A 16,168-nucleotide genomic window follows, 5' to 3' on the forward strand; every position below is an offset into this window, starting at 1 on the left:
ATGGAAGCTGTCCAACGGAGTGCCCAAGGGGATTTGCTCTGTGTTTTTTATTTGGTCCCACCCGCCCAAATTAAGTTCTATTGATCTGATAGCAGAGTAATGACACGCCTTTGACATCCCATTGTGAAAGTTAGTGGGTCTATTGGATTGGCTGCCACAGATGACAGAGGTCAGAGGGAAAGTCATTATTCATGGGAAACACAATGGAATATCAAAAGCAAGAACAGTGGCTGGATCACTGCAGCATAATTAAATGGCTAGTCCTCCCGAATTACACAAAACACCCCCCGAGGTATCTGATCAGATAGTTTTCAAACCATGTGCCCAGGTTTTTGGATATCTGTCTGACATTTCTGACACTACTGTTTGGGTAAAAAGTCCAACACGGCATGCTCTTTTACATATGAGCATAATCTTTGGTTACTTCACAACAGATTTATCTCTTGACCCTCTGAATAGAGCCCATTCTGTAGACAGAGGTCTTTATATGTCAAAGGGTAAATGCCACTCTTCGCTTTCACTTCCCCCATCAAACTCACACCTCAAATACAGGGTGAATTCAAGCCCTGTCACAATGATGATATATCAGAGGTAACCCAGTGGAAAATCAAATAGAAACGCATTACTTTCAGGCATGACACACTGGTCCTTCCTAACCAATCTTACTCAAAACAGAAAGAATAATGCCCATGAGGTTAAATCCCATGCTAGCTCACCTTGGCCTACTCATAACCTGCAGTCATGGTGAAGCATAAATCTGACCTTAGGTTTTTTTCAGTTTGTCTGAGGACAATTCCTGTTTGCAAGATGCAACAGAGCGAGGTGGTTAAGCATCTGATGAGGGAGGCAGGGACAGAAAGAAAGATGGGCAGACGAAGGCAGCCGTCATTAATTTCAATCAGGCTCTCAGTCTGGCAGAGTTAATAATATCAGCACGCTCTTTTGACCTCAGACGATGGTACGACATCAACCTCCGCAAATTACTCATTAATTTACCCCATTAAGTTGGACAGAGGTGGCAGGCAGGGGGAAAAAACACAGGGGAGAATGAATTAATTAGACTTTTTAAAATAGAATTTATACCTTTTTGAATTGAGATGTATCACAGCAGAGACAGAGGTCAGGGAGTCAGTGGTGAGGACAGAAAGAGTGTGCAGAAACAGAAACAGACGGCCAGCTGAAATTAATATTTTGACAGCATGTATGTTGATGCAGAAGGAGTGCATAAAGATAATTTATATGGATGAGAAGCACTTTGTACTGCTAGAATTATCAGCAGCTGTGCCTTCTCTGTATCAGAAAGTCTCTTGTTTGGTCTGCAATAATACCCAGCCTTGCTCCCATAACAGCTTTCATTGTCAAACCCATAAAGTCAGACTCAAATCCTAAATAATAAAAAAAAAAAAAAAAAAGTAAACTGAGGCGGTTACGTTCTTGCTTCTTGGGATAATATTATTCTCTATATTGGAAAGGAAAAGCAAATATAAATATAATAGAAAGTTGTAATATCATACCTCTGAAGGGCACTTTGGTCCATAGCAAGCTCCCGCCCAGAGCAAAGCAGGGTCAAATATTCTGAGTGGAGAGTCATCCAGTCTGAGGCAGAGTATATCCCTCAGGTCTTCACTCTGCTCACCATCCATTGTATCTTGCTGTGTAGTGCAGGGAGCATTTGATATATTTTAAGTTTGTATGCAGCCTCGCCTTGAGCTGATACAAGGTCCCTATCTCGTCTCCTTAACGCAGGCAAGCTCAAAATGAGATGCAGGAGAACCTCTAACCTGCTCTCAATCTGCCTCTATTCCTAAATGTGATTACCGGGTTCTTTAATATAGGAGCTAACACCTGTCTTGCCAACCTGCACAACCCACCCTAAAGTAATTTCTGCATGACTCGCACTATTGAAATGTAAATTTCCTACCTCATAGCTTCCCTTATCAAAGAAATATGCTACACCTGTAAATAAGAAATGGGCTAGCAGACAAAAATGCCTGCAGGTCTTGAAGGGGGTTTACTTCACACTATCTAGATAGACAGGCAGGCTGGGCCAAACACACACGCACACACACACACACACACACACACACACACCTCCCCAACCGGCCTGTTATCTATATGCAAAGCATCTCCACTAAGCTATCCACTTTGCTACCATAGAGGAAACAGAGAATAATGGACAACTCAGCCCCGACCGTATTCACCCACCCACACACAATCACTCACACCAGCACACAAACTATATGCGTGCCCACACAACGTCGAACATATGTAGTTAGGTGTTTCAAATCGATAAGCATGCTCAACACACTGCCTCCCCGACCTATTCTTACACTTCCTAATTGCCAGGAAGAACAATTAGGTCGATAAGTATCACTTAATGTCCCCACACCAAAGAGGGGGATTCAGGCTACTCTAAAACAAACGCACCTAATTCCTCATCCTGCTCCCTCCCTCATTACCTCCCGCAGTGATGCCTCTATAGGAGAGCAGGTGTTGGCAGTGCAGAGGAGTGATTGTTTTGTGAATGGTGGTTTGATGGGATTAGAAAGGGGTGGGGGTTCGAGGGGATTTAAGTCATGAATGGGGCTGCTTCTGGTGAGATAATCGAGCTACAGTGTACCAGTAATGAGGTAGAAGTCATTCGCTTGTTACAACCTTTTCTTTGCTCATTAGTGGGGATTCAGAGGGTCTATGGAAGCCTGCAGGGACCAAAGTGCCCAGTATGAGGTAGTCTGGTCAGCTTGAATCTGGTCAGTATGGTGGTGAAAACAGCCAAGCTCAGAAACAACCTCTAAAAAAAGGCAATGGATTATCATAGAATCAGATCCAAAGAAAAAACACCCAGAGAGAATACCTCTTTGACTCTGGATCCAGCAGGGGATCACCCACGTCACTGGACAGCTTAGAGGAAACACCATCATCTGTCTTGCTACATTAACATCTATTCCCCTTTCTTAGTCTGCTGTTGGCATCCAACCTCACAATCTCCCTTATCTCGACTTAGCTTCCTTGGCTCACAGCTTCTGCTGGGCAGAAACCCCCTTCCAGTAGTCCAAAATATCGTGAAGGTCCTCGTCCTTGGCAAACTGCACCTTCTTACGCAGGGCGTGGCCTGCCGCTATATAGGATGCTTCCTCTCTGGGGCTTTTCTTGTAAGGCCGGAATCGCTCCCAGATCCGCAGTGTGCTCTCAGACGAATACTCTGGACTGGAGGAGTATCCAGAGTTGTAGTTGTGGTGACGAGAAGGTGAGAGCTGGGAGTAGGTGGCTGTGGCATCCCTCTTGGTGCGGCCCAGCGGCTTGAGGAATGAGGCCTTTTGGGCCGGGGAGGGTGACTCGTTGCCACCCTCATAGTAGAGTGCAGGAAAGGAGTGGCGGTGCTCGGAGCTGTGGTAGTCTGGTTGAACCTCCAAGTGGTGCTGCTGCTGCTGTCCGGGGCCAACCACCGCACCTCCACCTCCATTCCCATTATTACACCCCATCCCGCCCCCATTCACGCTCACCCCTCCACCATTTATGTTTCCCATCCCATTCCCATTGCAGCCCACTACTGCACCACCTCCTCCACTTCCACCGCCTCCACTACAACCGACAGGGCTGCTCTTTTCTGTTGGGTACTTGGGAGGATCACTGCGCTGCTCAGGGATATCCACACTGTACACCCTGTTGCTCTTTGCAGATCCTACAACAGGGGCACCGCAACGGTTCTTCACCACAGCAGTGTCAGCGCTCATCTGCCTCTGAAGGGGCCGCACTGCATTGGCTGGTGGTGGATCACGGTAAGGAGGAGAGAGGAACCCCCCACCACTAATTCCTGGCCGCTCAGATAGTGGCATGACCAGGGGCACTGGGGCCATAGAAGGAGGGTGAGGCGGCTGATGTAGCTGAGGATGAGGATGAGGCTGGGGATGTGGCTGAGGATGTGGCTGAGGATGAGGCTGAGGATGAGGCTGGGGGTGAGACTTTGGATGCACTTTTGGAGAAGAGGCCATGATCTGATCTCCAGGGTGGCCCGGAGAGAGGGGTAGGAGGTTGCGGGGTAGGGAGGCGATGCAAGCTGGTGGCTGGGCGGAGGACACCGAGTTGCTATTGTCAGCGGTGGTGACAACATTAGCAGAGGCATCCAGCTTCAGGGCGTCGATGCAGTTGTTGATGATCTGGTTCACCTTGTCCACCTCCTTGGCGATGGTGGAGATCTCGGACGCTGAGCCACGGCCATCGTCATCCGAATCCTCCCCAGCCTCTGTCCCATTCTCAGCCCCACCTCGCATATCCACAACTACTTCCCCTCCTATCACTGCTCCTCCAGCTCCCACCCCTCCCTCCCTGCCTTCCCCTGCCACTCCTGCCGTCCTCACATCCATGTAGTTGCCCTTGCTGCCCATTGCCTCAGTGAAGGCAGTAGCCATTTTCTCCACCTGTGGCAAGGTGGAGAGGCGAGAAGAGCTAGTGTTGGCTGAGCCGTGAAGCATGCCTGTGCTAGAGGAGGCAGACTGGGGCAGCTTGCCTCCTGCTCCTCCTGAATGGTGGTGCTGGTGGTGAGCCTGCTCCTGGAGACGCTGCATGGCGCCGGGGTCATTGGCCACTGCCGCAGCAGCCTCTGGGCCATACCTGAGGAATGAAAGATTCATTGTTACACAAACAAAAAATCTACTTTCATAATCTTATCTTACATATATAATTTTGCCGTGATCCTAAAAGGCATGAGAAAAAAATTAGTTAGACCTGCTGCTTCTTTAAAGTTAATTAGATCTAAATGTCCTCTCAGTGAGGCCATGGGGTGACAGGATCCTTGCTGTTTTAATTAAAGCGCAAGGAAAATAGCGTAGCCCATAGGCTCAATAAAGAGTATGGTTTGGGGAAAATTGTTTGTCGTAAGAATAAATGAGGCTTCTCAGGATTTCATATCAAAAAGCAATGTAGCAAAACAACTAATGAACTGATGCCCTTAGCATAAATGGTCCTAAAGAAATTAATTTTACCCACGGGACAAACTGATGTCATTTCTTTTGTGGCTTAACATCTCAGATGTACTCACTTTCTGTGTAATGACTCTTCAATTCATTGTCATTGTCATCTTCAACAGCACAGTAACTAGAAAATGCAGGCACTCTACATTTCGCCAAACCACAATTGTTACAGCTGCATGTTTTATACGCAATCATATCAACGTTTCTAAAGTGACATATGTGAGTTGAATTGCCATCCAGAGATGGAGGGGATGGTTAATGGAGTGTCACCTTGTGAGCTGCCTGCCAAACTGCAGACCACTGCAGTGTTGCTGTATTTCCAGCTCCTTTTCAGGCGTCAAACATGGGTGTTTTGAAACAACCTGTTGCTGCTTGTCCAGTGTTGTTTTGGCACAGAGCATGGGTGTTTTGTAGCAACCTGTCACTTTTTATCCAGCTGCTCTTTAGGCCCCAAATGTGGGTATTTTGTAGCAACCTGTTGCTGCTTGACCACTATCTTTTTGGCAACAAACATGGGTTTTTTTGTGATGACCTGTAGCTGTTTATCAAGTTGCTTTTTAGGCACCAAACACGGGTATTTCGTAACAACCTGATGCTGTTTTTCTGGCAGCGATAGAACCACAAAAAGTAGTTGTTTGTTATCCAAACATCACTGCTTTTCCTGCTGGAATAATGGCATAAAAAGTGGTTGATTTTCACTGAGACATTGCTGCGAGTCCAGTCAGGATTGTGCCACAAAAGAGGGTATTTTAAGCCAAAACATGATCTTTTCTTAACCACAACCAAGAAATCTTTGTCTTAACCTAACCACACCTACATCATACAACCATTGTTGAAACATAACACTTCTATGAATCTACTACATTAAAATTTGCAAATGTAACATATCTGTGGTTTGCGGAAACGTAGAATGCCAACATTTTTTATGATAATAGGGCTGTAATAAACATTAAAAAATGCCCAGTACCTCATCTCCAAAATAGTTTTCTTCACACTTATAGCTTTCTGCTTCTCCTCCTGGATGCGTCGCCGTCTGAGACAGTAATAGACAAATCCAAGAACAATGACCATGCCGAACAGACATCCCAAGATGGTCATGATGTAGTGGGTAGTTGTGGATGAATTGGTTCGCTGGTCTCCTGCCCCCAAAGCTCGTGTGGTAAAGGACAGACAGGTGTGGTTGTAGCGCTGGGTTTTGCTCACAGAAGCCACACAATAAGTGTAGTTCGTGTGAGGTTTCAGTTTGTCCAAAGTGACTGTCTCCCGCTTGTTTTTAAGGGGTTTAATATCTGCCACAAAAGTCTGGTTGTACTGGGAGAGGATGTACATCTTACTGTATGGTCGTGGGATCTGCACTAGAAGAGAAGCAGTGAAGAGGGAGACCGTTTGAAGCTTCATAGAAATCTGATGGTTATAGGTGGGGTCAGCGGTGGATGATATGGTTGGTTGATGGTACAGACCTTGGTCTGGGTTTTCCAAACCCATACCTGAACCATCCTGATCTGGTGTCTGGGAGGTCATACCGGGAATTATCACGCCATCCCGACACATTGATAAAAGAGTGTAACGGGCATTTCTACCGTGTCCAGGCAGCGGGCTCAGAAGCGGATAACCAGTCATTTCCAAAGGGGTTTCGCACTGGAGGCGGTCGTAGGTGTGAGTGACATTGTTAAACGAGTCCAGCCAGGTGAGAAAGCTGTAGAGCTCACAGCCACAGTGGAAAGGGTTTCCTGCAAGCTCACACACCATCAGTCTGTTTAGGACAGTGAAGGTAGAAGGGTCAAGACGGGACAGCTTATTGGAAGATAAGTCCAGGCTGCTGAGGCTGGGACACTCCCAGAAGGCATTGGTGGCAATGACCTCGATAAGGTTGTGTTGCAAGAAGAGGCACTGCATTCGACCCAGACCTCTCAACATGCCCTCGGTAAGGTTCGTCAGCTTGTTGTAGCCCAGCTGGAGAACCTGAGACAGGAAGAAAGAGTAGCTCCTTAAAATATTTAATAATTCCTTTTTTAATTAAAGATAAATAAATATTTAAACAAAATTGTCTTCTTGGGTGCAGACCTGTAGGTTGGCCTGTCCAGCAAAGGCTCCGTCCTCGATGTAGCTGATCTCGTTCTTGGTAAGATTGAGGTCAGTAAGGTTAGTGAAGCGGTACATGGAGGTAAAGAGCACAGCCTTAAGTTTGTTCTCGTTCAGCCTCAGATCATGGACCTAGGGGAGACAAGAGAATGGACTTTCGGGTGATCCATTGCAATTTTTGGTAGCCTGAGAGGACCTAAACGCTATGTCAAAAATGCTGTCACAAGCACATTGCACCTCAAAACAAGTTTACTGTCTAGTGAGTATTTCCTCAACTTCACTTCTGTTCAGAATTTGTTTAGTTAATCACAGCCTGTCTGCAAAAAGCTGAGCATCCTGCCTGAGATAACAAGTGACTACATTCCACTCTCTAAGTCAGAGCAGATGGCCATGACATGTGGGGTCCCACAGGGGTCCATTTTAGGATCCCTTTTGTTTAATGTTTAGTTTTTATGCTTCCATAAAAATTATACAAAATAATAAAGTAGCTTTCCATAATTATGCAGGTGTCGTGCAAATATACATATTGCTTTTACATAGAATAAATGTAGAAGAAGAAGAATATCTATGTAGAATATCTGTGTCACTGTACTGAGCAAATCAGTCACTGGATGCATCAAATTTTTCGCCAACTCAACAGAAATATGACCGACATCATTGTTCTTAGACACCTGAGAGAAAGACAGAATGTCAGTTCTGACCTTTTAAACTAAGAGTCAAGCAATAAACATTTGTGTTATACTGAACTTCAAATTTCCACATAAATGGAAATGTATGTTAAATCAGTGAATTCATCTGACTACTACCATTTTAAAATAAGTAAGTAATGTCAAAGCGAGACCGTGAAAGGCTAACCCATGCCTTTTATTTCAGTACGGTAGTCTTACTGCAATAGTCTGTTTGTAGCCCTTTCAAAACAGGCTGTTTGGCAGCTTCAGCTTATTCAGAATGCTGCTGCTACAGTCCTGACAAAAACTAGGAAATATGACCACATTACTCTAGTTCTAACGTCCTTACACTGACATCCTGTCAGTAAGAGAAATGAATTCAAAATCTCTCTGCTTGTGTATAAATCGCTCTATGGCCCAGTGCCCAAATATGTATTTCTGACATGCTTGTGACATATGAACGTTTTAGGGCCTTCGGGACATCTGGGGCTGGCTTACTGACCTTCCCAAGAGTTTGAAAAAAAAGATGGTGAAGCAGTGTTTTGTTATCATGCAGGACAGACCTGGGATAATCTTCCACATGATGTTGGACAAGCCCTGACTTTGGGATTTGGTGGTGTCTATCAAATTGCAACCATCTCAAACTTCTCCTGGCTAGAAGTCCTTCAGTTTTCATCATTGTTGTTTTCACTGAAGTTTTTGTCAAGAGCCAAATTATCCACAGAGGTCTCTTCCTCTCTAAAACCATCAAACTAGGTGATTAAAACAACTGTAAAAACAGGATGAAGCAGCTTCACGTTAAAAATCACTGAATCTTCAATGCAGTTTGGCATCTAGGGGACAGGCTGTTGGCCCACAACATGCTCTCCCCTCTTCCTTCGCAAGTTAATGGCTGCAAATCAAGTAATTTAAACTAGGCCAGTTTCCATTAAAGATTTGCACAAGACTTGAGCGATATTTTCAAAATGTCGATAAAACACAATCGTGAGATGACGCATTTTCATTTAGTGATGTTAAGCAACTCTTCTCACGATAATAGTCCAGTAACCATGGCGATAGATATTTAAAACATTAGCAGGTTTATTACAATTGCAGCCGCCGCACTGGCCATCATTATTTCCAATCGAAGGTGACGTAGACGTGTTATGTAAGCAATAATGGAAAGGCAAGCCCCTCATACGTGGGAGCGGTCACGTATCAGGGATTTCTGGGAAGTGATAATACACGATTTCACTGAGGAATTGTGGTTTCAAAACCTCCAGGTGATCCGCTCAGGTTTTGAAGAATTGCACACACAAAGCATATTTTATATTTCTAATTTCAATTTGGGCAATTTAAGGGTTAATGGAAACCCATCTACTGTCATGTTAGAAAAAACATAACTCTGGCACTGCTCATTGCAGTTGGGCTTCTTACTCTGATGGCCAACGTGAAAATGTGAATGGCCGTACCTGGGGCCGGTGTTTGGTTTGACTGTTACGGGCTACTGTAGAAACACGGCGGTGCCACATGTAAATCTCCATAAACGAGGATTTGCTCCCTATGAGGATAAAGCAGCTCATTTTAAGGTAAGGAGAACACAAAAAATCTTACTTCCGAATGATTATACACTAAAGAAAACATACTTAATATGTAATATTCCATTTCTGCCAATATATCCCCCTAAATCTGACACACTAGTCCATTAAGTCAGTGCTAAAAACACTACATTTTCACACTGCCCACTCCCTCCAGTAATGACTGCAAACTTATAAAACTCAATTATACATTATTTTAAATAATCCTTTCATCATTATTGTGGTATAAAAAACATATTATCACAATCAAACAATAAATCACAAGCATCATACTGAGAGAAAAGAAGATTAGGTTTACTTGCCGCTCTGTAAAAGCCGCTATTACTGTTGATGGCATGTGCTCTATAGCTGACAGCATCATAGCTCAGAGTGCATACGGTTTAATCGAGGTGGCTGCAGTGGTGGTATAAAAGGCCTGCAGATAGATAAGTTCATACTGACCGTGCTGTTGATGTGCTGGGGGATGGTCTCGTACGGAGGCTGGTTCTGACTGCAGATAGCCAGCCAAACGTAGCCTTTATCCCCCTCTATCAGCCAGCAGTCCCCTTTCACCGTGCCGGGCAGGTGGAGGAGCAACAGTGCAGGGAGCAGGAGGGAGAAACACAGGGAGGACAAACGGAGTCTGCTGGCCATGGTTTGGATTGTTTGAGATCGCCTCAGCGGGAAGGAGGAAAAGAAAAGGAGCTGAAGGAAGGGAGGCAGCGAGCAGCAGTTTCAAATCAAGAAGGGCTGCAGGTCAGGGGCGAGAGGGCCAAATCTAAGTAGAGAGAAAGGTGAACGGAAGGGCGTCTTCACGGTGATTAGAGCTGAGCTTGCAGCACTGCAGCAAGTCCTGTCCCCATTTTAGGTGTTCCACGTCAAAGGGTTTTGGAGACTGTCATCCCAGCAGCTACTCATGGCCCCCGACAAGCGTAGGTCTTGACAAGACAGATGAGGAAATCCTCCCTCTCAGAGCAAGGCAGAAGGCCTATATAACACAGAGAGAGCAAAAGGGAAGGAGGGGGGGAGAGAAGGAGGGGATATTAACATTAATAGTGATGGTGACAAAATGATTAAGAGTATGCAGAAAATTGTAATACAGTTCACATATCCCCAGATGATTTTGAATTAATTGAGTTTAGGTCTCATTTCTAAAGGCACAGTGTAAAAAAAAAAAAAAAAAAAAGGTATATGAATCTAATACCCATGCTACCCAATCCCTTCAAGGTAATGCACCACAGTAATAAATCCATTAACTGCCATGATTATTTCATTAAGCCTTAATAAAGCCCAGAAAAATATATTTTGACTTTTCAAATTACGGCAGCGTTTTATGTTCTGTAATTATTCATGTTCATGAAAATAACAGCCCCGTATGAAAATAAATTGCAGCTCTTCCGTCGAGACATTAGCATATGATGCACCAATAAAAATGGAAATTGCAGGGACTATGAAAGCAACACCGCTTTTCTTTGGGCTTTGTCATTGTTTACAAGGTTCGCCAACTTGCAGCTGCAGTTCTATTATTTCAACTTTGAGGTGCATAATGAAACAATAAAAATTTAATAGCTGCAGTTATATAGGGGTGAAACGGGAAGACGGGCTAAGTGGAAAACAGAGGGAGGCTGTTGTAATTTGCATGTTTTAACAGGATACTAGCTGACATTTAGCTATTTACCTTACTCAGGGGATTAACTGTGGATTAGGCTCTAATCCAGCATAAAATATTATGTATCTCATCACCACAGCTCCGACTCTTTTAATTTGTTTCCAAAGTTTTGATTCCCTCCCAGGGAAAAGTTATCTAGCCCTGACATGAATGACAGGGAAATGATAGTAAGGACAACTGAGAAATAGATTCTTCTTAAACAAGTGTTTCACTGATATAAAGAGTCCTCACATAAAACTAGGCTGTCTATGCAGCAGAAAGACACAAATACTCTTTGGAAACTGGTGCTACGTGACCACAGATTTCAACCAGAGGGAAAGAAAATTCAAAATAAGAGCTCTTCTTTTTCTATCCTGTTTCTTCTAGACAAAGCTGAACTCAATGTAACTTCATTATGAGATTTTGACCGTTTTGTCATATTTCTTACATTCAGCTCCTAAGAAATAGTCTTTGTCTTTTCTCAGCCCGAACATAATTTAACTGTATAATACATTTGTATCATATTTGATAAACCCTGAAGTATGAAATCTTGATTCGTTGTACAAAATGACCTTTCGTGACTTCTAGGATAATCACAGCTTCATTAAACATTACAGTCACAAGCTAGAGTGTTTGGGCACTCAGAGGGTTGATGGCATTCCTAAAAGTCTTCTGAGGGAAATAAAAAGTCTGTCTTTGGGACAGAGGGACAGAAATTTGTTTTTCTTGCACCCTGCAGTGCACTGAGAAGAAGGTTTAAGGTTCCCGTTTGGGTAAAAAAATGACAAAAAGCAGTTGAGGTGTTCCATTTGCAATGAAAAATGCTTGTGTTTGTTTCTAAAAATGACATTTTCTGAGATCAATTAATTACCATAAAAGCCGGATATATCAAAAATGATTTGAACAAAAAAAAAGCTTGCGATAAGGGAACCAGAGGTGCTGAAATGCTAACTAATTTCCAGGTTTTTGGACTCTGCTGGGGTACATACAGCTCAGCAGGGTTTTGCAGTATGTTTCTGAAAACATTTTAGGAGAAAGATAGGCAGGACAGTGACAAAATCGTGATTTATATTTGATCAGTGCTGTGTAGTTTTGGCATTTGATTGGACTTCAGTCCAAGTTTGAGAGAGAGAGAGAAAGGGCAGGTTTACCTCTTGATCAGCTACTATAACTTTTTGTGTCTGCGGTGGCAATATGAAGATGTTGAAGTACAGCCTTTAGATTGAACAACAGCCTAAGAACCAGCGAAACTCTGCTGAATTAAGTGTTGAATGAATTGCTTCATATGTGTCATGCAGCAGATTTCCCCCTGAGGGGACCAATGCTGAATCAAAGTTTTTCTTTAAGTACTCTATCTAAGTTTTAAATAAATTCCCCCTTGTGCTTTTTAGGTCATCTCAGCCAGATGAAGAAAACATAACCTAAAAGAAATGAAGCATTGACATGGTGCGACCCAATCTACTGAGGAGTAATGGGAGCCAACTTTGGATGCTGCTATTAAACTGGTCCATCCCTAATAACCTGTCCTCCTCCTCCTCTCACTCCTCGTCCTCTGTCCCAACTCGCAGCCTCACAGTCACTTCTCATTTCTGCCACCCGGCACCCCGAGCAGCTCTCAGTTCTCTCTTCAAATTGTTCCATGAAATTGATATTGACAATTCAATTCCTCCACCACAGGCCTTCAATTTGCCTTTGACCCGGGACTGTTGTTGTCCTTACGTGCGTGTCAAATAAAACACCCACAAAAAAAATAAAAAAAAGCAATTTGCAGCCGCAGCTCAGCAGAACAACAACTGAAGTAACCCTTTTTCACCTTGATAATTATGACAGTCATTCATTAATCATTTGTTATGTATTTGGCTTTGAAGCAGATTTATTCTGCCAGTTTAACCACTGCGGAGTTGAGCACATGTGTGTGAATGTGAGCATTAGCTCATGTGATGAAAAGAAGCAAGCAAGCTGAATTATTTATCAAACAAGCATTTGGACATTGATCATAACGGCCACGCTGACACAGATACTCATTCTCTCATTCTTTCATCCTGTTTCTGGATTCCTTCTTTCTCGCGCTTTGAAGGCAACTCCAAGTGTTGTGTCATGATGCAGTGATACGATCCTCCGTGTCCTTGTTTTCAGCAGCGTTTAAGGCAAAGTCTCTGGCACACTCGAACAATTTTAAGACGATTTTGGAGACCAGAAAAAATTACCGTGTCGTGCTCGTGATTACCGTTAGGCTGTTTTTTACCCCGTCGGCAGCTCTTATTTACAGCATATCTGATTGGACATGACTGCTACCCTGACATGGTATTTACTGTGCTCCGCAAACATGAAAGACGAGTCAGTCAAGACTCATTTCAAAGCGAGTTGTTTACTGCCGAGTCCAGTCACAACAGCTAAGATCAGCACAGTGTTTTTTATTTATATTCCCGTAATGATCCGGACCTCACTTCTCCGGTCTATCTTGTCATCTGGGTCAGTCTGCTGTCTCTCTCTCCATCTTTTCATCTGTCTCTCCACTTCTTTTCTGTCCCTTTCTTTCTTGCCTGCATTGTTTTAAGCCTGCTTATCTGTGCTGCCTTTCAACTAGAAACACAAATGAATATGCTTCATTGCCAAAACACAACCTGACACCTTTTGTGTGCTATCTCATCGCCCCCCTCGCTACTTTTATCAAATTCTTGCCATTGGTTTTATTTTGACAAGGAGCCAGAGAAAGAGATGGACTTATTTTTCTCCTCCCTTTCTTCTCCAAACCGGGCTCTCTTTGTGTTTAATTATTGTGCCTGATAGCTCGGCTTTAATTAAAGCTTTGCATTTGACAAACAACACTAATGATGTCAGGTCACAGAAACGTTTGGAAAGTTCCCAAAGTACCGCGCTCGTTCTTCTTAGAGGCTGAAGGCCCCGAGGGGATCGAGTCCATTTTGCGTGCTTCATCCTCATTGAAAAATCACAGTAAAGTGAGATTTTATAGATCTCAGATTGATGTTGAATGTAATAATCTGCATTGTTTTATGACTAAATGTTGTTATATCACTAGTTGATACAACAGGGATTCAGCACAAAAACTGCAATATCATGCTCAGAAAAGAACACTAAACTCCTCACAGGCACTTTTTGATTGACAGGCAAGTGTTTTAAAGTCAGTCAGTGCAAACATTTCTCCAATGAATGGTTAGCATCAAAGTTTCTTTTTCTTTCTTTTGCAAAAAACGGAGATCCAAACATCAAACTGTACAGTCTACGTTTCCATTAAACTGATAACGCAGACTGACACTCATAAGCTGTACTGAAGCAGAAAGATAGAGCCTCTTGTATCAATATTTTGATGTGTTTGTAACAGTACAGCAGGTGCTCTGCGGGGCTGCTCTTAAATACAACACTGCTTTGAGCTAAATACTAAAATGCCAACAATGACAATATATGTGGATGCCTGCAGGTGCAGCGTTCACAACGTCCACCGTCATAGCATGTTTGGGGGTAGTATGTGCTCATTTGTGCAAAACGCAAATTAAAGTTGAGGCTGTGAGAATGTCATTAGTTTCTAGTCATAAACCAAAGTACTGGACAAACTGAAATTTTGACCAGATGTTGGCGCTACATGAACACTAAAGTGATTAAAGTACATCCTTAGAGGAAGAGTCTGCAATTAACACCCACCACTGCCTACCACATGTGGGTAAACTGTTGGCAGTGGTGTGTAAAGTCATCAGGTCATCCACCACATTGGTGGACAGAGAAAAGAAACAACAGAAAGGATCTAAAGGCAATGGTATTAGCTGTAAAACCTGACTGATTTTGATTGACAGTTTAAGTTTACTGATTTCTAACCAACAAAAATCTACTTAAAAATGTACACGCTCAAACTGTAACTTACACACCCACTTGTTAGTGTATGGACGCAGTGAGTGTCGAACAAGAGAGCGATTGTGACGGTAAATATAATCAGAGCTGACCGATGTCGGCATTCAGAGTAGAGGAGAAATTAGCACTTAGGTGGTTGTAAATGCACAGAATAAGTTCCCATGTTTTGCTTGCCAACTTATATATGTTCATATATGTGCATGCATGTATACGATGTCATCCCACCCCCGAAAAGTAGAGCCCCTCCCCCAAAAGCCACAGTGTGACTCAAACACTAGAATTTACCAGTGATGGAAAAGGTACTCAAATATTTTACTTAAAAAAATAATTTATGTTGAATAAATTGGCTTACAAGTAGCAGCCCTGCATTCACAATATAACTGAAGTAAAAGAACATAAGCAGTAGCATCAAAATATAGTAAACTAAAAACTAAAGCACTAATAACTAAAAGTAATTAAGTAAATAAGTACTCATTTTGAACAGTGGCTCATTTGAGAATAATATATTATTGGGTGAGAATTATTGTTGCATTAATGTGGTCATTAATTTAATGTTGCAGCTGGTAAAGGTGGAGATATAACAAACACTGAATGACATCATTTCTTACATTAAATGATGTTGTTATGGTCTAAATGTTATTTCTTCTTTTTTTAACACAAATCTCAAATATCAGATACAATTTATTCGCAGCAGACACAAACAACAACAAAAATACTTGGCTGCCACATTGGCAGGTAGCAAAAAGTTCAGACCTTGATCAGGGGAGTGTGAATCTGAGAACCACATTTTATGGCAATCCATTCAATCACTGTTGACATTTCACTTAAAACTACAAAAGATAACCAGATGGCACTAGAAGAAAAATCAGGTGACTCATGTGGAAACACAAATGTTTGTATAAACCTTTGTAACAATCCATTATGTTGAGTTTCACACAATAAGTGAAAACTGAACCAGTGGTGGTACTAAAAAAGTCTAGAAATTTTCAAAGTCTGGGAGTCATTATGCACCATGGATATGTGCACCAAATTCATGGCAACTCCTCCTATAGTTCTGAGACAACAACAGTTTCCTGATTCTTCGATCTCCACAAAAGTATGTATTTCATGTGATTCAAACAAAAACTTTCAAGATACAAGACCTCTCCTCTAACTCTAAACTAAACACTTAAGTTTCATTTAAGCAAGAATGTTCAGAAGCCACAACACCCCTTTAAATAAATAACGAGCCATATTTTTGCTTTAAAAATTCAAATAATTGGATGCTCCATTTTTATCCCAAGGGTGAATGATTTCAGCTCAGATATGTGAAGCATGAAGAAGTAAAGCTGTGGCACAAAGTGACTGACTGTCTCCTGTATTCTAATGACGTGCCAGCCT

At 42.8% G+C, this 16,168-nt stretch overlaps 1 protein-coding gene across 1 annotated transcript; it reads right to left on the bottom strand.

Moving 5' to 3' along the window:
• Positions 1 to 329: 329 nt before the first annotated feature.
• On the bottom strand, positions 330 to 10,256 carry LOC121942663 (protein phosphatase 1 regulatory subunit 29-like). The gene is made up of 4 exons (XM_042485929.2): positions 9,739 to 10,256; positions 7,035 to 7,184; positions 5,938 to 6,932; positions 330 to 4,611 (listed from the first exon to the last, which is right to left on the bottom strand). The coding sequence occupies exons 1-4, from the start codon at positions 9,928 to 9,930 to the stop codon at positions 3,015 to 3,017; spliced, it is 2,934 nt and encodes a 977-aa protein (XP_042341863.1). The 5' UTR covers positions 9,931 to 10,256; the 3' UTR covers positions 330 to 3,014.
• Positions 10,257 to 16,168: the final 5,912 nt, after the last annotated feature.

Source organism: Plectropomus leopardus, chromosome 3 (genome assembly GCF_026936395.1).
Source record: "Plectropomus leopardus strain MGB_pleo_1.0 chromosome 3, ASM2693639v1, whole genome shotgun sequence".
Classification (NCBI taxonomy): domain Eukaryota; kingdom Metazoa; phylum Chordata; class Actinopteri; order Perciformes; family Serranidae; genus Plectropomus; species Plectropomus leopardus.

Excerpts from the sequence above, each read along its gene's own strand:
- LOC121942663 (XM_042485929.2), bottom strand. The coding sequence starts at position 9,930 with ATGGCCAGCAGACTCCGTTTGTCCTCCCTGTGTTTCTCCCTCCTGCTC. Across the intron at positions 7,185-9,738 it reads CCCAGCACATCAACAGCACG|GTCCATGATCTGAGGCTGAA; the intron begins GTCAGTATGAAC and ends TGTCTCCCCTAG. Across the intron at positions 6,933-7,034 it reads CTGGACAGGCCAACCTACAG|GTTCTCCAGCTGGGCTACAA; the intron begins GTCTGCACCCAA and ends TTCCTGTCTCAG.